Source organism: Xyrauchen texanus, chromosome 35 (assembly GCF_025860055.1).
Source record: "Xyrauchen texanus isolate HMW12.3.18 chromosome 35, RBS_HiC_50CHRs, whole genome shotgun sequence".
In the NCBI taxonomy this organism is placed as follows: domain Eukaryota; kingdom Metazoa; phylum Chordata; class Actinopteri; order Cypriniformes; family Catostomidae; genus Xyrauchen; species Xyrauchen texanus.
Window position 1 is genome coordinate 27,368,951 of NC_068310.1, and position 20,124 is coordinate 27,389,074.

Consider the following 20,124-nt stretch of genomic DNA (forward strand, 5'->3'; position numbering starts at 1 on the left):
AAAGTGAATTAGCGCTCTACTCTCTGTCATCTGCTACAAACAGAGTGTGCAATTCTCATGATGGTGTTTTCCATGAATGAGCCAGGGAGCTCTAAAAAGTATAAAGCCAGTGTCGGCACCACACCGGCGCCACACATTCACAAGCACTATCATTTGAAGCACGCAGCACATGCAAACTATATAATTATTGCAGCCTTTGTGGTTTAATACTCAGACTAGGACATAACTGGATTTTAATGTTTGCACTGAATGGGTCTGTTTCAAAACCTTGTGAGCGTCCTCTGGAGGCAGCATTTTAAGACATCCTAGGCACACTTCAACACTTCAAGGCTTTTCCAAAAGGTAGGTATCTTAATTATGCTGCCTTATGTCTTGTTTTGGCCAAATTCTAAGGTAACATTCTGTTACCAAAAATGTGTGCGTATTTATGCTCATTTAAGGATTGTGTTGTTTCTCTCACGTCACCTGTACAGAAATCAGTTGTGAGTCGAAACTCCCCATTTTTTTTAGGATGCTGCCATAGAAGACAGCTGCCTATGCAGGTACTAAGTTTAAGGATCAAAACCCAATGTTTACGGAATAACATTCATATGCCAGTTTTTGGTATCGGGGCATTTTTAACAAGCACAACAGGGTTGCAGCAGAGTTTTTACAAGACCTGAACAAATAAAATGAATACTGTATCCCATACCAAAACAAACCAATACAATCTCATAATAAATAATGTATCACATAATCTAACTTAAACAGGCAGAGTCACACATTCAAAATTGCCTTAACATAGCTTATCAGTAAAACACGGTAGAGTATATGCAAGTTTAAATTACTCAAGATATGTTTTCCACAAATATCTCATATTAAAATTGGTTTATGTACCACTATAAAAATAAATACAAATTAGAGGTCGACCGATATTGATCGATATTGGATGGTTGCTGATACGATAATGTGTTGAAAGGCAATTAATCTGCCAATAGTTTTTAAAATTTGGTAGCCTAAATGTAATGTTTTTAGTCTTCCCTTCCTGCGATGGGCAGGGCCAGACAGGCTACAAGAGTCCATACTGAATTACAGTTCAGATGCAGTTTTCATGCAACCAAAATACCAATAACCAGGGGGGAAAAAAAGGTTCTGATTCATAGTGGGGAACTTTTAACTTTAAAGGCTGAAATACACTAGGGACTCTTATTTTGAAATGTATATGCTTCACTGCTTCCAGCTGCTTATTCAAACAGATAAGGGAAATACAATGTGCACTCCTACAATAATCTACTAAGTATTACAATATAACAATTAAAAGTGAACATTGTCATATTTCATCAACACTTCATCATCATCATCATCAACAGTTGATCATTAGTGACCCCTTGTCATACATTTACGATATGTCCTAATGATTGCGAACTGCTGTGCAACAGCTGGAAACACTCACAAGCCACCGCGTGCTTTGACAAAATACAACAGTGCCACGTTTTTACTCTGAAAGATGCAGCACATTAATTTATTTAATTAGATATTATTCTTTTGAAGTTTGATAATCACATTAGGTCATATCACGTTTCCTGTATTTCCACCCCCAAATTTAAGACCTCTTTAAATTATAATTAAGACTTTTGTTCTATCTTTTCTGATATTTAAGACTTGTTATGACCTGAAAACTGAATTGAAGAAATGTGAAAAATTTTTAAGGATCTGCGGGAAATCTGCACAAGTACAAGAGCGCTGGATCAGACACAATTCCGTTATCAACATCGGGACATCCCTAAAAATAATAATTTGCTTTACATAATGCATAATCAATACAAATCAAGTTACCTTCAAGGCTATCCATGTTAGCTTGTAAAGGAACAAAAAATAGAATTGTGATAAATAAGAAACTCTATGACCATGCTGTTGAGAGCTCTTAAAGGGATAGTTCACCCAAAAATGAAAATTCTCTCATTATTCACTTACCCTGATGCCATACCAGATGTGTATGACTGTCTTTCTTCAGCAGAACACAAATTAGGATTTTTAGAAGACACAGCTCTTTCATTTCCTTATAATGCAAGTAAACTGGTGCCAGCACTTTGACTGTCTAAAAGTTGCATTTAGGCAGCATAAAATTAATCCATGCAACTCCAGTCGATCAATGAATGTCTTCTGAAACTAATCGATATGTTTATGTAAGAAACTTAATTGGTGCTTCCATCCAGGGCTCTGATGCTGTTTGAATGTTGTAAATAAGCGCTGCTTCTGAATTCTTGCATGAACTCACCGATGTGCTTACATCACAAGACGTGATGCGTCAACTGCTGGCAGGAAGCGCTTTTTAAAATGTTATAACATTTTTGTTATGTTATTAAAAAAAATTCACAAACATATCGATTTGCTTCAGAAGACATTCATTGATCGACTAGAGTCGCATGGATTACTTTTATGCTGTCTAAATGTGACTTTGCATTATAAGGACCTGACAGAGCTCTATCTTCTAAAAATCTTTACTTGTGTTCTGCTGAAGAAAGTCAGTCATACACAACTGAGATGCATCAGGGTGAGTGAATAATGAGAGAATTTAAATTTTGGGGTAAACTATTTCTTTAAAGTCACATTCAAATAAGAATAACATGTACAGCAGGCTATAGAATTGGCTCAAGTGCATATGCTGGAGCTTGTACTATTAAATGGATTACCTGCTTGTACTTCCTGTAACAGCGTTGAATTACAGCTGTGGCAACTTCCTGTTGCTCGTGCAGCGGGCGTCCCTGGAGGGGGAGAGGAGAGAGGGGAAAACGGTTGGTTTGAGGAGTAGGCAACCCAAGAGGAGGTGGCCAACACCTGGAAGACATCCACAGACCCTGTTCACTTAAAATGGGAGGGCAGAATATTTTGATAGACAGAGATAAGAAAAAGGATTCTGGTTTGAGACTTGAAATAGACCAGGTCTTTCTTCTGAGGTACAGCTGGCACAGCTAAGAAGGCAAATGCCACTTAGCCAGTGTGAGCTGTGGAATCTCAGTGGAAACTCATTACAGGCAGCCACAGGAGGCAGCACACTGCATTGACAGGTGGAAGAAGAGCAGGGCAATCGCTCCTATAAGCCAGGCCATGCGCTGGTTAAGCCGCCTTACCCATGCTGAAGCTGTGGGGACTGACTACTCTGTGTTTGTGTAAGAGAGTGGGTGTGTATCTAAGACAGACATAAACAAATTGAAAGTAAGAAAAAAGGAGCAAAAAGACAAAGACCCTACAAACCCTCTATGACCTTACAAAACTTAGCATAAAAATTTAAATCCTACTGACACATAACACAAGCTTGCGGTACCTGTGTCCTGGCCTGTACCTTGTACTTGCGGAAAGCAGTCTGCACCAGCCGTGCAGCCTCGTAGAGTTCCCTCTGCTCGGGGTCAGACAGGGTGAGCTGGGCTAGTTCTCTCTCCACCTTGCTGTTGGAGGTTTGGAGAAACTCACTCCACTCGGCGGGGGCAGGCAATTTCGGCTTCTCAAACAGGCCCTCACGCATGGAGGAGTTGCCCAGGCTCAGACTAGGGTTGGAGGAAGGGGTCAGGGTTTCACTGTAAATGGGACTGCTCAGAAACAAACACACACAAACATGCATAGAGAGTGGCTTTCAACCGGGGGACCGGGGCCAACTAGGGGGTCTCAAGATGTCTTAAAAGAAGAAGACCAATATATTGGAAATATCTTTATCTGCAAAAATCTATGCCGATTGTTATTGATAATTCTGTCATAATTTAATCATTTCAAAATAAGAGTACCCGGTGTGTTTCAGGTTTGTTTATACTTAAATGTCCCATGTTATGCACCAAATCTTTTTTTTCTGGTTAGTTTTGGGATTTTGTTAAACAATAAACTGCATCTGGAATTTTATTCATTTAGTACTCTTTGTCTGTGCCCATCATAGTAAGGAAATATTTTTTTTATTTTGTTGGCATTTTGTAAATACATTTTTACAAACTATTAGCTGATTAATCAGATATCAGACTTTCCCACCCTCCACCTTAGTTATCGCTATTTTCAAAATCCACTATCGGTGGACCTCACCTTAAAATGATTTAAAATAAGTTTAAAAGCTATATTAAAATAATGTAAATAACTAAAAAACAAACAAGATGCACAACAACTTTTATTTTAAAGGCTCCCTCCCAAACCCAGCTAGACCAGTTTAAACCATGTAAGACCAGCTAACAATCTTAGGCTGGTTTAAGATTGATTTCCTGCGGGGTTAAGACCTCATAGATTTTGTTTTTACTTTAAGCAATGAAGGATTGATTGCCTTCAACACATTCATCACCGCAGAGTCAAAACTCCTGTCATATTAATATGCTGTACTGTACGTACACTAAAAGACGTCTGCTAACCTCAAGTGGATGATGCTGGGCAGGTGTTCCACGTCCCCCAGGTAACTGGCCAGCCAGCTCATGGTGTTGGTGAGCCCACTGTTGTCCAGAGGAGCAGACTCCACCAGTGGAAAATGTTCTTGCTTGATACGCTCCGGAGTGGCCTCGATGATGTGCTCCGCCAAGCTCATCATATTTGCCTGACAGGTGCAAAAATGCACAAAAAAACCCCACATCCATTCAGAGTTACACAAACAGAGAAAATAAATATACACACTTGCTAACTCGGCAGATCAATCCAAACCTGGCACTGTCGTGGTGCTTGCTTTGGAGGAACATGCTGCTACAGCCCCTCTATTCTTATAGAGTGACAGAGATGAATAAGGCTGGACTTACTCCTGGCAATGGGAGAAAATCAATGGCTGAAGTGTATTATTAGGTGACGGAGATCTGGACAGAGAGTGGGGCCACAACAATGGCTCTCTAACTCTGATTTTATATGTCAGAAGGACTCCCTTGGTCCCTTTTTCTTGTAGCTGTGTTTATTTGCTTGAGTCTATTTACTGACAAATGCATCAGTACAGGTGTGAATGAGCCAGGCTGACTGTGTGCTGTTTGGGGCAATATGTGAGGGCTTACAGTATGTGTTTGTGAAGATCTCACCTGCAGATCCTCCATGTGTGAGAGGCAGTCCTGGTTCTCCAGATCATCCTTGTAGGAGAGCATTTCTGTGTTTACCATCTCCCTCCCCCCCATTCCTAACATGCTCAGGGGTTCCCCACGCTGTCTGAGGCGGCTGGCCAGTTTCTCCTTCCCAATGCTGCTGCCACCACTGCCACTGCCCTTCCTGAGAACCTCTCTAGAGCTCCACTTATGCCCTCCACGGAAAGACCCCGTCTTAGCTGGTGGGATCCCCCCTGTCCCCAAACCCTCCTTAGAGACATTCTTTTCAGGGCTGGTTGGGTTGGAGGGGAGGGTCTTAGGGCTGGTTGACAGATTTTGTTTCTGCTGCTCCATGCTCAAGGGAACTGACATTGGTTTATCCAGCTGTGCATGCGCAAACTCAGGGTTGGGCTTGTGTTTCTTGGCAAGAGGAAGATCCCGCTGGCACTCGTTACTGTAATAGTTGGAAGGCTCTGATCTTGGCCTTCTCAAATCTATAAATGAAAATGGAAAGCGAGCGTAAGGTATACTCAGAGGAGAGGACTAAGCTGATGATTATAATTCCATTACATTTGCTCTGTCACCAAGGTAATATTAGTAGTAATAATAATAAAAAACAGACTGTTGGAATTAGTTCGATATTATTAAAGCTGGGTTTGGAAGAAAGGGTGAGTAAATGATGACAGTATTTTCATATTTCTGTGAACCATGCCAAGCAAGGAAATCTGCTCAAAAGCATTTTTCTTTATTTAAATTTTAGAGTTTTGACTGATCTCACCAGGGTTCTGGTTGGTGCAAGAGGTTGTTGTGGTGGTGGCTGTACCAGTGCTCTGCCTGTTGGGAGCCACCATACTGTCACTGCTCCAGTTGACCATCCAGCTATTGGAGGTGGGGATGTCAGGGTTAGGAGAGAAAGACATGCTGGAGGTTGGGGGGAGGGAGGAAGGAGTCTGCTGCTGCTCCTCCCTCTGGAGCTGCTCCAGGCACTCCGCAAGCTTGGTGTGGCCACGGGAGCGGGCGATGGAAAGAGGCAGGCGGCCCAAGGAGTCTGGAATGGCCAGTGCTCTCCGGTCCCATTTATACAAGACTATTGCTGCCTCTAGGTGACCCAAAGCACAAGCCCACATCTGTGAGAAAGAACATGAGAGACAAATAAGTTAGTGAGTTAAGCAAAAATGGCACAACTGAGTTATACACACCAAAATGCAATTGCAAATAAGCTGTATATAAGCCACATACCAGTGGAGTACAAGAAAAGTGATCCACGTTGAGAGGATCCACCTCAAGCTCCAGATCAATGCTGTCTGCATGCTTTGTGCTGGACAGTTCAACAATGGCAGAGGAAATTATAAAATCATCATTAAAAAACATTTCCAGACAGACGTAGACAGATCTTAGCACTCTTAACTCTCTGACTCACCGCCATTTGATGAGAGTCTGGATGAGGGTGGCATAGCCCTGGCCTGCAGCAAGGTGAAGCAGGGTCATGCCCCTGAAGGTTTTGGAGTGAATCAGGTGTTTAGACTTGGCCCAGCAGGCCCGGTTCATTATCTTTTCACAAACAACTACAACACGACTCTCAAAGGAGCTTCCTGCCTGTCCCGAGACACACTGTGAAAAAATGAAGGAATTTACATCTATATTTAAAAATAAAGTGTTTGTCACAATTAGCTACTACATTTGTTATGGAAACCTACAAACTTTAACTGACAGCTACGATCTATAATTATGAATATTTAAAGAAATAGTTCAACCAAAAATGAAAATTCTCTCATCATTTACTTAATGCCATCCCAGATGTGTATGGTCCATACAATGCAAGTTAATGGTGGCCTGAACTTTGAAGCTCCAAAAAGGCAGCACAAAAGTAATCAAAAATACACCAGTGGTTAAATCCATGTCTTCAAACATTTCAATATTTAAGTCCTTTTTTACTATAAATCTCCACATTTGACCAACCAGTAGGTGGTGATATGCATGAAGAATGTGAATTGCCAAAAAACAAAAAAAAAGAAGATAAATGTGGAAGTGAAAGTGGAGATTTATAGTAAGACAATACTTAAATATTGATCTAGGTGGTTCCCCCACCTCCAAAATACCAGTAATTGATGGGGAAATTTTCATTTTTGGATGAACTATCCCTTTAAGATAACACATATCTACAATTAAATCTAAGTTTATCAAATTTGAGTCACTTTTTCTTCAAGGTTTATTAGAGGTGCTGTGAATTTTTGGCAGCTGAGAACATGAAACCATTGAAATTCAAGAGACATTTAGAAACCAAACATTCAATAATTTAGAATATTGTTGGTCTTGTGCTGTTCATCTAATTATTAATACATGTCAAAGTTAGATTTTAAGAACATTATAATTTACTTTTGTACAATAAACACTTTTTTTGGTACTGTGTTGGGCCACCACTTGATGTGCAATGAAAATCTAGGTCCTTCAGCAAAACCAGTTCAGAACCACTGCATTATGAGTTACATGACTGAACCTACCAGTTGCTCTTGTAAAACTCTACTTAATCTCAAACCAAAAGTTTATTGATGTGCTGCTATACCTGAGACTGGCTATCAGAGCCTCCATTGCCTCCTCCTCCCCCTCCAGCCCCTGCTGTTCCTCCGCTGCTCTGCTGCTGCTGACCGGCCATCTCAGCCATCCTGTGCTCCATCTGTTCCAGCCGTTCCAGGATGGACATTCTGAATTGGTTATCTGTAGAATAACAACAGTGACATTAATACCAACCAAAGTATGGTTTAATCACATTTGATTGCTTTTGTACCTTTTTGTACACAACTACACTGTGGCAATATAATTCAGTGAAGTCTGAAATACATTTTTTTTCTTCTCTGGTTTAGCTTGCATCCCCAAGCAAGACTGTTTACTGAATGTTTAATTAAACCCAGTCATTACCCTTATTGTATCCAATCAAGTCACAGAGTTGGATGTTATTAATCACCATTTCTGTAACTGCAGTCCTTTTTAAAAATGAATGGAAACAACAATTAACACATTTATCAGATTTAACAGATTCAGCTTCAAAAACACAGTTTTGAACAAACACATTTGCACACATAAATCCATCTGTACTTGGCACCTGAGGAAAACATGAGTGGTGCTTTCACGTACAAAACTCCCTGCAATGATTCAAAGATGTTCTGGCTGGCTACTAGGATATTGCTTGGTGTTATTACTAGCACAATTCAAAATCCCTTTTCAAAAGTCTTTATGAAATTCTGCAGACAGTTGCAAGAAACCGCTTAAATTAAGAAACTCCTTTGTGACAATACATACATACAATTATAATGAAAGTGTTTTTAAAAAAAAGAGGTTTCTTGAAACGGGGACCTGGTCACTTTAAAGGAATAATTCACTCAAAAATTGAAATTCTCTTATCGTTTACTCAACCTCACGCATTCTCAGATGTGTACGACTTTCTTTCTTCTGCAGAACACAAATTAAGAATTTTAGAAGAATATCTCAGCTCTGAAGGTTCATACAATGCAAGTGAATGGTAGACAAAACTTTAAAGCTTCAAAAAAGCACAGAAAAGTAATCCATACGACTCCAGTGGTTTAATCCATGCTTTCTAAAGTGATTCAGTCAGAAAAGACCAAAATGTAACTCCTTTTTCATTGTACATCTTGTCATTACAGTCTCTAAGCACCATCTCAAACCGATTTCAAGCTTGATTACATTTCCTAGTGCTTTACCCATGTATAGAACACTAGATGATGCTAGGAAGTGTAATCGAGCTTAAGGTCATGATCACCTTGGACACTGCTGATGTGAAGATTTATAGTAAAAACATAGATATATTTTGGTCTGTTCTCACCCAAAACGGCTCAGATCGCTTCAGAAGAAATGGGTTAAACAACTGGAGACATTTGGATAACCTTTATGCTGCCATTATGTGCTTTTTGGAGCTTCAAAGTTTTGGGCACCATTCACTTGCATTGTATGGACCTACAGAGTGGAGACATTCTTATTCTAATAATCTTATGTTGTGTCCTTGCTGAAGAATGTCAGGTAGGTATATGAAGAGAGAATTGTAATTTTTTGGTTGAACTGTTCCTTTAAAATGGATCGGGTCTCTCCTTGAAGTCTATAGCTGCATTTCCACCATCGGGCTGAACAATTCTCATCACAAAACTGTACCGTTCCATGCCAGTCCGGGCCAGCTGGCATGGTTAAAGTTTCTTTTCCCACTGTGGTGCCGTGAAATCAGGATAATGTCCTTAACAGATCCGTCTGTTGGCAGCCCCGTGAGAGGTAAACGCTTGAGAGTGTGCGCCGCACTATGTAGGATGATCACATATTCCAGTTTTTAGGACTAATTTTTCTCTACTAACAAACAGCAAAGACACGGACCATGTCGCAAAAAGTGAAAAGGCACAAGGTTTACCATAATTTGCTGAGGGCTTGTGTTTACCACCGGACACGAACACGCAAAAAGGTAAATGTCCCAGACTATAGCTAAAAAGGATATTTACTGACAAAATAATATACAAGCATTATATGAAAATAGTATATAAGAACATATCGATGTATTTTGAGTTTAAATGAGCTAATAATCTACACGAACAACCACAACATTAAAATCACCTGCCTAATATTGTGTAGGTCCTGGAAGCTTTTTGTTTTTGGCACCAGAGTATATTCTAGAGACTGCTGTGCGTGAAAATCCCAGGAGATCAGCAGTTACAGAAAAACTCAAACAAGCCCGTCTGGCACCAACAGACTCCGAATGTTGCCAAAAACAAAAAACATCCAGTGGGGCAGTTCAACAGATGAAAATGGCCAGACTAGTTCGAACTGACAAAGTTTACGGTAACTCAGATAACCACTCTGTACAATTGTGGTGAGGAGAATATAATCTCAGAATGCTGCTATTCTGAGATGCAGGTTGGCGCTGTTTTGGCGACACGAGGGGGATCTACACAATATTAGGCAGGTGGTTTTAATGTTGTGGCTAATCGGTGTAATTCCCTGATGAAAAAGGTGGGTAGAAAAATAAATGTAGGCTACAATAATAGTTAAACCATCATAATAAAATCACGAAGATACACTAAAAGAGTTGCCATGCACTAAAGCCATCTCACCAGCACATTTGAGAATGGTTAGCTAACTGTACTGAGAATTTCGGGCCGAGAACGGTTTATAATCGTGCCGTGCCGAAACATGCTCCAGTGGAAATGCTTCTGTAATTGCTCTGTACTGTGCTCAGAACCGTTTGGCCCGATGTGGAAAATCGGCTAATGGTTTTTCTTTGTCCACCCATTTTATCATCTACTTGGAAAAAATCTCAAGTCTGATCAGTTAGAAAATTAAAACACTCCTCAATAAGCTGAATGATTTGATATATTATTCATGTCTGTAGCACAAATGGCAAAATCCATGAAAAGCTGTTGTCAGTGGCAGAAATATCAGGCCATTAAGCAATCGCTGCCTGGCTCCCAGACCAGACTTTAAATTGATCTGTCAATCAGACATATAGTAACCACGGTAGGTGCTGGCTCACTGTGCAGGGGTATGAGAGGAAAATTGGGACCAGCACAGGCTAACTACAGCACCAGTGCAGATAACTGCATGTGCCTCTAATTGAAAAGCCTGTTTCTGTGGCAACCTTCTGCTACATGGTAACCAAGCGACAAGGGCATGCTGGTTTGTTGCTTTCTCAAGTGTCAGTTTATTGCTGAACGGAGATGCAGATGCAGAGCACATGGAGAGCTGACAAAAGTGCAAGAGGGTAAAAATGTCTGGATCCCATTTTCTGAGACAGTAAGCACGGATGAGTTCAGTGCCCTGAAAGATTCTTTGATTTGTTTTTTGAATCTAGAGAACCAGGAATACCACAAAGAAGGCATGCTTCACTGTGTCAGGACTCAGGGTTAACACTTCAGTCAGATACCATGTCAAAGAAGAAGAGAGTAATAGAGACAGATAAACAAAATGAAAGTACCTACAGAGGGAGATACAGATAAAGAGAGAGAAAGAGACAGCGACGCAGCAGCAGTTAGCAGCAGCGCTGACATGTCTTTGTTCAGACACCATGCTGCAGTCTACTGCAGTGCAGATGATGTCATCTCCACCTGCTGCTGCAAGTGCGCTCAAAATGCCACACACGTACACTGCAGAGGGAGAGGGGGTTAGGGGGAAGGGCACATTCAGGGGGGGCGGAGAAAGGGAAGGGTTCACCAGTCAGCAACAATGGTGACAGGTGCAACTTCCTCTTATTCCACCGTACTACAAATGTGACAGCCAAATAGGTGGAGAATTCTTGGGCATGATTTTGGACAGTTTCATCTGCTCACTTAATGTTAGTTTATATGCTCAAGTGTCTGGACTAGTGGTTGACCGATGTAGGTTTTCAATGGCCGATGACCATTCCGATACCGATATCTAGAGAGCAGAATGGATGATGGCTGATATAAATGCAGATAAACATAATACATAACAGCAAGGTGATTTACTCATCCTAATGTTGTTCCAAACAGACTTTCTATATTCTGTGGAACATAAAACATGTTAGGCTGAATGAAAGTCTCAGTCACCATACATTTTGATTGTATGGATAGAAGACATAATGAAAGTGAATGGCGACTAGGTATGTAATGGTGTCGTGGTATACTGGGGTTTTAAAATTATATGGTTATCATACAGTTGACATTTATAATTCATTGAATTCACAGTATTAATTACAGTGTTTTTGTCTAAAATCCAAGGATTGAAAGTTTCCATTGTAAATATCAGTTAATTTAAGAAAGAATGGGCTACATTTACACAGTATCATATAAACTTGATCAAATAAATCCTGAATTGCAACATCCTTCTGTTTCACTCAACCGTCATTTAATTTTAAAAGCCATTGAAACTGCATGGCAGAGAAAGCGAAACACACCAAAATGTCAAAGTCTGAAAATTGTATTTCACCCTGCCAAGGGGCTGAAGTCCACAGTGTGGAAATATTTATGTTATTTAAAAGATCCAGAAGGCACCATCAATGTTGATGGTTACCTAATTTGTAAACTTTGTAAAAGGAGCCGTATCCGTGATCATCCCCCTAAGGATTATGTGGAGATGAATGTAAGTGATAATACAGTATATATAGGCAAATAAATTATAGACTCCCTTTCGTAACACTCCCAGATATACAAGATTTGTATGAAAGATTATGTTTATAGCTAGGTGTAACAATTATGGAAAGGAGGAAGCTGGAGCCGGCTTGACAAAACACGTAGACATTTATTGTTGCACTTTTCAGTCTCACACAATAAGGCCACTTTTTAGCAGTACACAAAAGGTTTGCTTTTCAGCAACACCACACTGACACGCAGATACACACAAACAGCTTCAAGCATCTCTCGCTTGTCTGACGCTGTCTCTTCTCCTTAAGTACTCCCACCGCCCCTTGCTGGAACGCGAGATCGGTGTGGCATGCAGGTGAAAGTCATTCGCCACTTATCTTCCCGGCCTCGCTCTGCTCAGACGCCGCTCGGTTCCTCCCTGCTCACCACAGTAGGCTAACGTTATGTTTATGTGTTATGAATTAAACTTTTTTGATAGTAATAAATAACACATGAAGAAATTGCACAGTTTTTAAAAAGTACTCACCTTGTCCATTTAGTTTAAGTTTTCTGTATTCTTCAGTAGACATTAACTAGTATTAATCAATCTAAATTACTAAATATTGTGATACCGCAATACTGCTGTATTTTTGTGAATAACATGCAAATTTCCTACCTTTACACCTAGCGGTGACTGAGGCTTTCACTTAGCCTAATATGTCATTTTAAGTCATACAGGTATGGAACAACACGAGGTTGAATAAATAATGCTAACTATCCTGTTTAGTCACCTCTAAGTGTCACGGTCTCGGTGAGTCCACTTGTTTGTTCTCTTCATGCGTTTCAGGTGCCTCTGGCTCGCGGAATCAGCAATGGTATAGGAACCCTGATCGTTTCCATGGGAACGCTGATCATGCTAACTTTCAGCAGATGAGCGGCACCTGATCGTGATTTGTTTCTGCCTATATTTACCCAACTCTGTTATGTGTTCTTTGCCAGATTGTTGTTGTGTTAGTTACTCACCACCCTCTCTTTGCCCTAGTCGGTCCTGTTGAATGTTTTCTATGTTGGTTACAAGTCTTCGCTTTAGTACATGGAATGTGGTTGCCCGTCCTCCTCTTTGACTATACGATTGCACAATCGATCTGCTTCCTGGTACTTCTCCCCTACGAGGTCGGTTTTATTCGCTCTCTGCTCCCGAGAGGGAGGCCATGAATAAATACATTAATGATTCTCTGGCAGGCGGTCTCTTCCGTCCTTCCTCTTCTCCTGCAGGGGCATGGTTCTTCTTTGTGGAGAAGGACAGCTCGCTTAGACCTTGTATAGATTATCGGGGGCTGAATGACATCACAGTGAAGAATTGTTATCCTTTGCCGTTGATGTCTTCAGTTTTCGAACTCTTGCAGGGAGCGTCTGTCTTGCTTATCACCTTGTTCGTATCAGGGAAAGGGATGAGTCGTTAACACCCATGGAGGCACTTTGAATACTCGGTCATGCCTTTCAGATTGGTCAATACCCCCGCTGTCTTCCAGGGGCTTGTTAATGACGTGCTTCGGGACATGGTCGACCAATTTGTGTTTGTTTACTTAGATGATATTCTGATCTTCTCCCAGAATATCAACGACCATGTCCAGCACGTCAGGTGGTGCTTCAGCGACTGCTAGAGAACCGGCTGTTGGTGGTGAAGTGTGCTTTTCATGTGCAATCGGTTCCGTTCCTGGGGTTCATCGTCTCCTCTGAGAGAGTGCGTATGGATCCGGTTAAGGTCAGAGCAGTTTCCAATTGGCCAACCCCAGATTCCCGCAAGTCCTTGCGAAGGCTTCTGGGGTTTGCCAATTTTTATCGCTGTTTCATTAGAAAAAGAACAAATTTGGAATATATTAGTGTAGAAAAGTGTCTAATTTCCAGACAGGCTCACTGGAAACTATTTTTAATATCGATTTGACTTTGTTTTGTTGTATAGTCCGGGCTCCAAAAACATCAAGCTCGATGCCCTGTCTAGATGTTTTGAAATCGAGACCTCCACCGCCCCTCTAGACACCATTCTACCTGCATCTCGGGTGGTGGGAATGGTGTCCTGGGATGTGGAGGCTAAAGTCCAATCTGCGCAACTCCACCTAGCCCACCGAGTGTCCAACGGGTCTGTTATTTGCTCCGCGTTCGGTCACATGACCTCCAGTGGGGCCACTCTTCCAACGTCGCATGCCATCCAGGGACTGCTCGTACCCAGGTGCTCATTAGACAGCAATTCTGGTGGCCTTCGCGAGTGCAGGATATTTTCGGTTAGTGTCCGCTTGCCCTATTTGTGTGTCTATCAAGACTTCCTGTCAGCCTCTAACCGGGCTCCTCCAACCGCTGTCAGTCCCTTCGAGGCCCTGGTCCCACATTGCCATGTATTTTGTCAACGGTCTTCCCCCCTTCCCAAGGCAACACAGTCGTCATGACCATGGTGGACAGATTCTCATTTCATCCCCCTACCCAAATTACCTTCAGCGAGGGAGACAGCGGTTGAAGTCATTAATCACATCACAGTCTCGGTGAGTCTGCTGGTTTATTCCAGTTGTGTTATGTTCTCTGTTTCACGTTCTTTGCTAGATTATTGTTGTGAGTTAGTTACTCATCACTCTCTCTCTGCACTAGTCAAACATGTTCCGTGTATTATATATTGGATACCAGTCTTCGCTGTTGTACCTGGATTGTGGTTACCATCCTGTTGGTAGCCTCGCTTGCCTTGAGTATTCCTCATCGATTACCTCTCTGCATTGAATCTGCTCTTCACACTACCATGACGCACACAGACCTACAAACACACTCTCCATTTCCACGCCGCAGTCATTGCCGGGTACCCCTCACGCTTCGCCAACTCTGCTGTGTTTAATATTCAAAAAAGTCTGTTTCTTTGCCTCCGCACTTGAATCTCTGGTCTCATCCATCTGACACTAAGACAGTGCCATCTTGTCTTTCTCTCCAGAGACTTTTACAGTAGTCTATTACAGCAGACTTAAACAGCCACCTATACTGCCTCCAGCTCCTGTATAAGCATGATAAGCAAGTGATAGACAGCTCAATGAGAGGAGAACTTCATTAAAGGTCAATTCACTATTTATTCCTGTGGGAGACTTGATGAGTCAGAAGGAACTGAAAGTCTAAGTGTGTGTTTATTTTCAGCTCAGGAACTGCTTCTGTACCTTTGAGGATTCTGTCTCTAACAAACATTAACACACCTTTTTGCGCACACCTGGAATTATCACAAAGATGAAAAAAGAGGAAGAATGAGTCAATTTTTAGCCTGAATCGGGCGGGGGAGGAGTGTGATGAGGAGGAGGGCATGACGAGAGGGAGAAAGAGATAAATCGGAGCCGATGACACCAGTTTGAGAGTGAGAGAGACACATGTGGCCGCTGTGTGAGTTTATGTTTGTTTTATATTCAATTACATCATTAAAGATATGTTGACTGTTCTGCCGGTTCCCACCTCCTCCTTACCCATCCTGTTTAGCCGACTGCAGATATAGTAATACAGAATGAGAAGTATGGTAGTAAAGTATTATTTAAGATTTTTTTTTTGCTTTAAAACAACACGGGAATTACAGCGTCCCTTAAAATTTCATTAAAATTACACAATGACATGTTTATCCAATTGCATATCACCTCTCTATAACTCAGATAATTATTGTCTCAGTTCAGTATTTAAGGTAAGAAAAGTGCATCAGCAAACAACACTTTTGCGATAAGTTCCGTTGATGTTTTCTGCATGGTAATGTCCATTGGAGTTCACAGACGCACTGTGCTTCAACGGGAGTCTAAGGCAGAGGCGTGTATCATTGAGTTCAGTGGAGCAAATGATCGATGTTCATTGGACAAGAGGCTCTAAACACGTCATTTTGGGTCCCGCCTGAATGCCATGCGTCACTGGGGGTCTATGAGAGCTTCATGAGTGCTATTTACATGAGGGAAATTATCTGATTGATGACTCGACAGTGGGCTTTCAATCAATGTATTAATATCCCGCCTGGAAGCAGCTTCTCTATATGATGATTGGTCGAGCACTCAAACGGGCTGAACCAAGTAACAAATGGCCAATCACTGAAACGCTGATGTGTGTGAGTAGCAACATTTCGGATTAAAACACAATCACTGTCATTCAGTAGGTACAGTGGCATAACAGTCATTTTAAAATTGGAGGGGACACAGCTGTCAAAGGGTGGCTTGCAGAGACTCAACACTTACAGTGTAGTATTAATATATTATAGTATATATTAATATATACACTGGCGGCAAAATGTTTGGAATAATGTACAGATTTTGCTCTTATGGAAATAAATTGGTATTTTAATTTACAAATGTGGAGAGTTCACATCAAAAATCCTCCATGTGCAGCAATGTCAGCTTCGCCGAACCTTGGCATTCTAACTTGACATTCTGTTTGTCCAGATACTCTGTGACATTTCACCCCACGCTTCCTGTAGCACTTGCCATAGGTGTGGCTGTCTTGTTGGACACTTCTCACACACCTTACAGTCTAGCTGATCCCACTAAAGCTCAATGGGTTTAAGATCCATAACACTCTTTTCCAATGATCTGTTGTTCAATGTCTGCGTTTCTTTGCCCACTCTAACCTTTTTTTTTGTTTTTCTGTTTCAAAAGTGTCTTTTTCTTTGCAATTCTTCACATAAGGCCTGCACCTGTGAGTCTTCTCTTTACTGTTGTATATTAAACTGGTGTTGAGCAGGTAGAATTCAATGAAGCTGTCAGCTGAGGACATGTGAGGCATCTATTTCTCAAACTAGAGACTCTGATGTACTTATCCTCTTGTTTAGTTGTACATCTGGCCTTCCACATCTCTTTCTGTCCTTGTTAGAGCCAGTTGTCCTTTGTCTTTGAAAACTGTAGTGTACACCTTTGTATAAAATCTAACAATGATTGACTGATGAGTTTCTAGAGAAAGCTGTTTATTTATTTGCCATTGTTTAGCTAATATTGACCTTAAGACATGCCAGTCTATTGCATACTGTGGCAACTCAAAAACAAACACAAAGACAATGTAAAGATTAATTTAACAAACCAAATAGCTTTCGACTGTGTTTGATATAATGGCAAGTGATTTTCTAGTACCAAATTAGCAATTTAGCATGATTACTCGAGGATCAAAAATTTAATTTTTCAAATAGTGATGGTGCTGTTTTTTACATCAGTAATGTCCTGACTATATTTTGTGATCAGTTGAATGCCACTTTGGTGAATTAAAGTACCAATTTCTTTTCATAAGAACAAAATTTGAACATTATCCCAATCTTTTGTCCACAAGTGTAAGTATGATATAAGTATCATATATAATATATAATATATATATATTATATACTTTTAAATTTTTTTTGTATTTTAAAGATTCAAGTATTGCAAATTAATTGCAAAATTGTGCAAAATTAGCTGCAAAATTAAAGGGCATCTTGTGGAGCGCTTGCTTCTGTTGCACACATAACAATAAAAGACTGCGCACAAGCTGGTCCTGAATAAATTATTAAAACAAATTAAATAATGGCAATTGTGCATGTGCACAATTTTATTTTTTAAACTGTGCTTGTGCATTGTGGGATTTAAATGTATGCAAGTGGTTCGAGTGTTCACCAAAATTTAGATCCATTTAATGATACATTCATTGATCATTTCTGGTGATGCCATGAGTGTAATACAGTGTCAAAAATAGTTGTGTCTTGAGTGAAATGAGTTAGTCACTGAATTAATGATCAAAACAAAATTATAATCTTTTTAAATTTGTATGTCTACAGATCTACAAAAAGACTTTAGTAGAGGTTTTAAGCATTATAAGAACAAAGCAAATCTATCATTTCCCTGCAGTTTTTGAGCTGCTGAGCATGACTTTTATCAAAAGACAACAATAAAAGTCTTATAATAATTATAATGAGTTTCAATAATGTCCATATGTTTTCATGTATAAAAAAGCTTGTCTACATATCTATTGACTTCAGTAAAATGCATAAGATGATTCTAAGAACACTGCAGATCTATCTTTATGCCTACAGTTTGTCGACTGCACTCAAACACTGAGGCAAAAAAATAGGAGCTGATTTTAAAAATAGCTTTACATATTTAACACAGATCTAGTAATCTGCTTAAATTGGCAAAAACAACCAATCAAATTATTACCTCACAAACATAATGTAAAAAGCATAACTTAATGAAGACACAGGCACTGATATAAACTCCACTTACAATCTGTGCTTAAAAGAAGAATTGTCTTTTTTTTATGTGTTTGTTTTCTTGCAGTGCTATTCACGTAATGCTGCCAATCAAGAACGATATGCAGATATATATCTCTCATTTGTTTTCCTCATATCTAGATTATTAATTTAGATCAACAACAACGCTGATAAAAACATTGTTAACTGAGCATTATTGAAAGCAACTTTGCAGAAATGAACGGAGCTACGTAGATTAGACTGTCTGACTGACGGCCTATTACGAAAGGGCTCGGCTCATGAAACTCGGCTCATGAAACTCATCTGTGATTGGCTGGACGGCCGCTCAATCAGCCCAAGTAACAAACCACAAAAAATAGTGTATACAAATCCACCATTTGGACGCGATATGGGTTTAGCTTGAAAAAGTGCAGGGACCAAATCACCTTTTTAAAAAGTTTGGCGGGACGTGTCCCCCACAGCTGCTAAACCCTCGAGTAAGTAGGTAATTAAAAGTTTTATTTATATAGCAGGAATGGTATTGTTTATAAAGGGTTTAAGTTTTTCAACAATTACATAAAGAGTTTTATAAATAAAAATTATAATTATAAAAGGGTAAAACATTTCAAATGGACATGTTATAAAAATTTGAAAACTATTCCTGATAAATCCTTATTAAACAAATCCCTCAAAGAGCTTACTGAATAAAAACGTTATCTACTTGCATTAAAAGCAGGGCAGACTAGTAAGATATGTTTAAAAGACAATGGCGTCTTACAGTAATGTCATGATGGTGGTTCCTTGACTTTCAGATTAAATTCATGAGTGAGTCTTGAGTGGCCTATAAGACACCTGGTGAACACCACTTCCTGTTTCAAAGGAAAATAAAAGATTGCTGGAGATAGTACGGTATATTTCATGTAATTTGTTGGGAACACACATGCATCCCATTCTAATTGCCACTTGCTTAAGATATAAGAGTTAAGAGTAGGCCAGAGGTCTGAAGGAGGATTTTGACATTCTGATATTTCCATATTGAGAGCTTCTTTAGCAGCAATGTCAGCTTGTATATTTCCGGACAAACCTGTATGACCTGGAACCCAGCAGAAGATGATACTGAAAATGGTCTCTGTAAAAGGTCTAGTTTTGATGCAATCCACTATAGGGTGAACAGACTTTGGAGTTTCAATTGCTTGAAGACAAGATTTTGAGTCTCACAGTCATTCAGTAGGTGCAGAGTGATCGGCGGTGCACAAGAAATTTAATTAATCCAATTAATTTAGTGATTATAAATCTTAAATTTATCATTGGCAAATGTATATGTTGTAAAACAAATTGTAATTATAAGGTTCAGTATTTTTGGTATTATATTTTCTTTCAGTAAGTTCACTAGTTAACATATTTTTGATTTTGTTTTGGAAGGTGGCAACATAGCTGCTTTTGGGGGCAAAATGCCAGACACTGCTAATGTTATTGACTTAATTTTGAAGAAATCAATCAAATCAAAATGTACCATTTCGTGCCAAAAATAGGAGAGCAGACTTCTCATTTAAGTTACCTAACTAGAACCCCCCCCCCCCAAAAAAAAAACCCTAAACAAAACCTAAACCTAAAAAAATCAGAGACTTGATGAAATAAATAATAAAATAAAAACAATATATGCAAGTACACTTATTTTTACTGAAATCTGTGCCTTCCCTCTTTTTAAAATCACCAGCCGCCTCTGGAACATAGCCAGATTTTACTGGCCAAAAATGTCATAAGAGATAAGACAGACATCATATAATTATCAAAGTAGTTGACAACCTGAGCGTGAACCACCAGGACCAATACTGACATGCTAACTTACCTA

At 40.0% G+C, this 20,124-nt stretch overlaps 1 protein-coding gene across 8 annotated transcripts in view; it reads right to left on the reverse strand.

Moving 5' to 3' along the window:
- The window catches only part of LOC127628420 (calmodulin-binding transcription activator 1-like), a 588,851-nt gene that overhangs the window by 8,410 nt on the left and 560,317 nt on the right, over positions 1-20,124 (reverse strand). For 7 of the 8 annotated variants that reach the window (XM_052105154.1, XM_052105151.1, XM_052105150.1 and 4 more), the window contains 9 exons: positions 7,567-7,718; positions 6,424-6,614; positions 6,243-6,321; positions 5,782-6,130; positions 5,004-5,497; positions 4,362-4,540; positions 3,323-3,566; positions 2,673-2,744; positions 1,816-1,836 (listed from right to left, as the gene is read on the reverse strand). In XM_052105154.1, coding sequence (XP_051961114.1) covers positions 1,816-1,836; positions 2,673-2,744; positions 3,323-3,566; positions 4,362-4,540; positions 5,004-5,497; positions 5,782-6,130; positions 6,243-6,321; positions 6,424-6,614; positions 7,567-7,718 — 1,781 coding nt within the window. The remainder of the gene's footprint in view (positions 1-1,815; positions 1,837-2,672; positions 2,745-3,322; positions 3,567-4,361; positions 4,541-5,003; positions 5,498-5,781; positions 6,131-6,242; positions 6,322-6,423; positions 6,615-7,566; positions 7,719-20,124) is intronic. The other variant, XM_052105152.1, reaches the window with a different exon arrangement.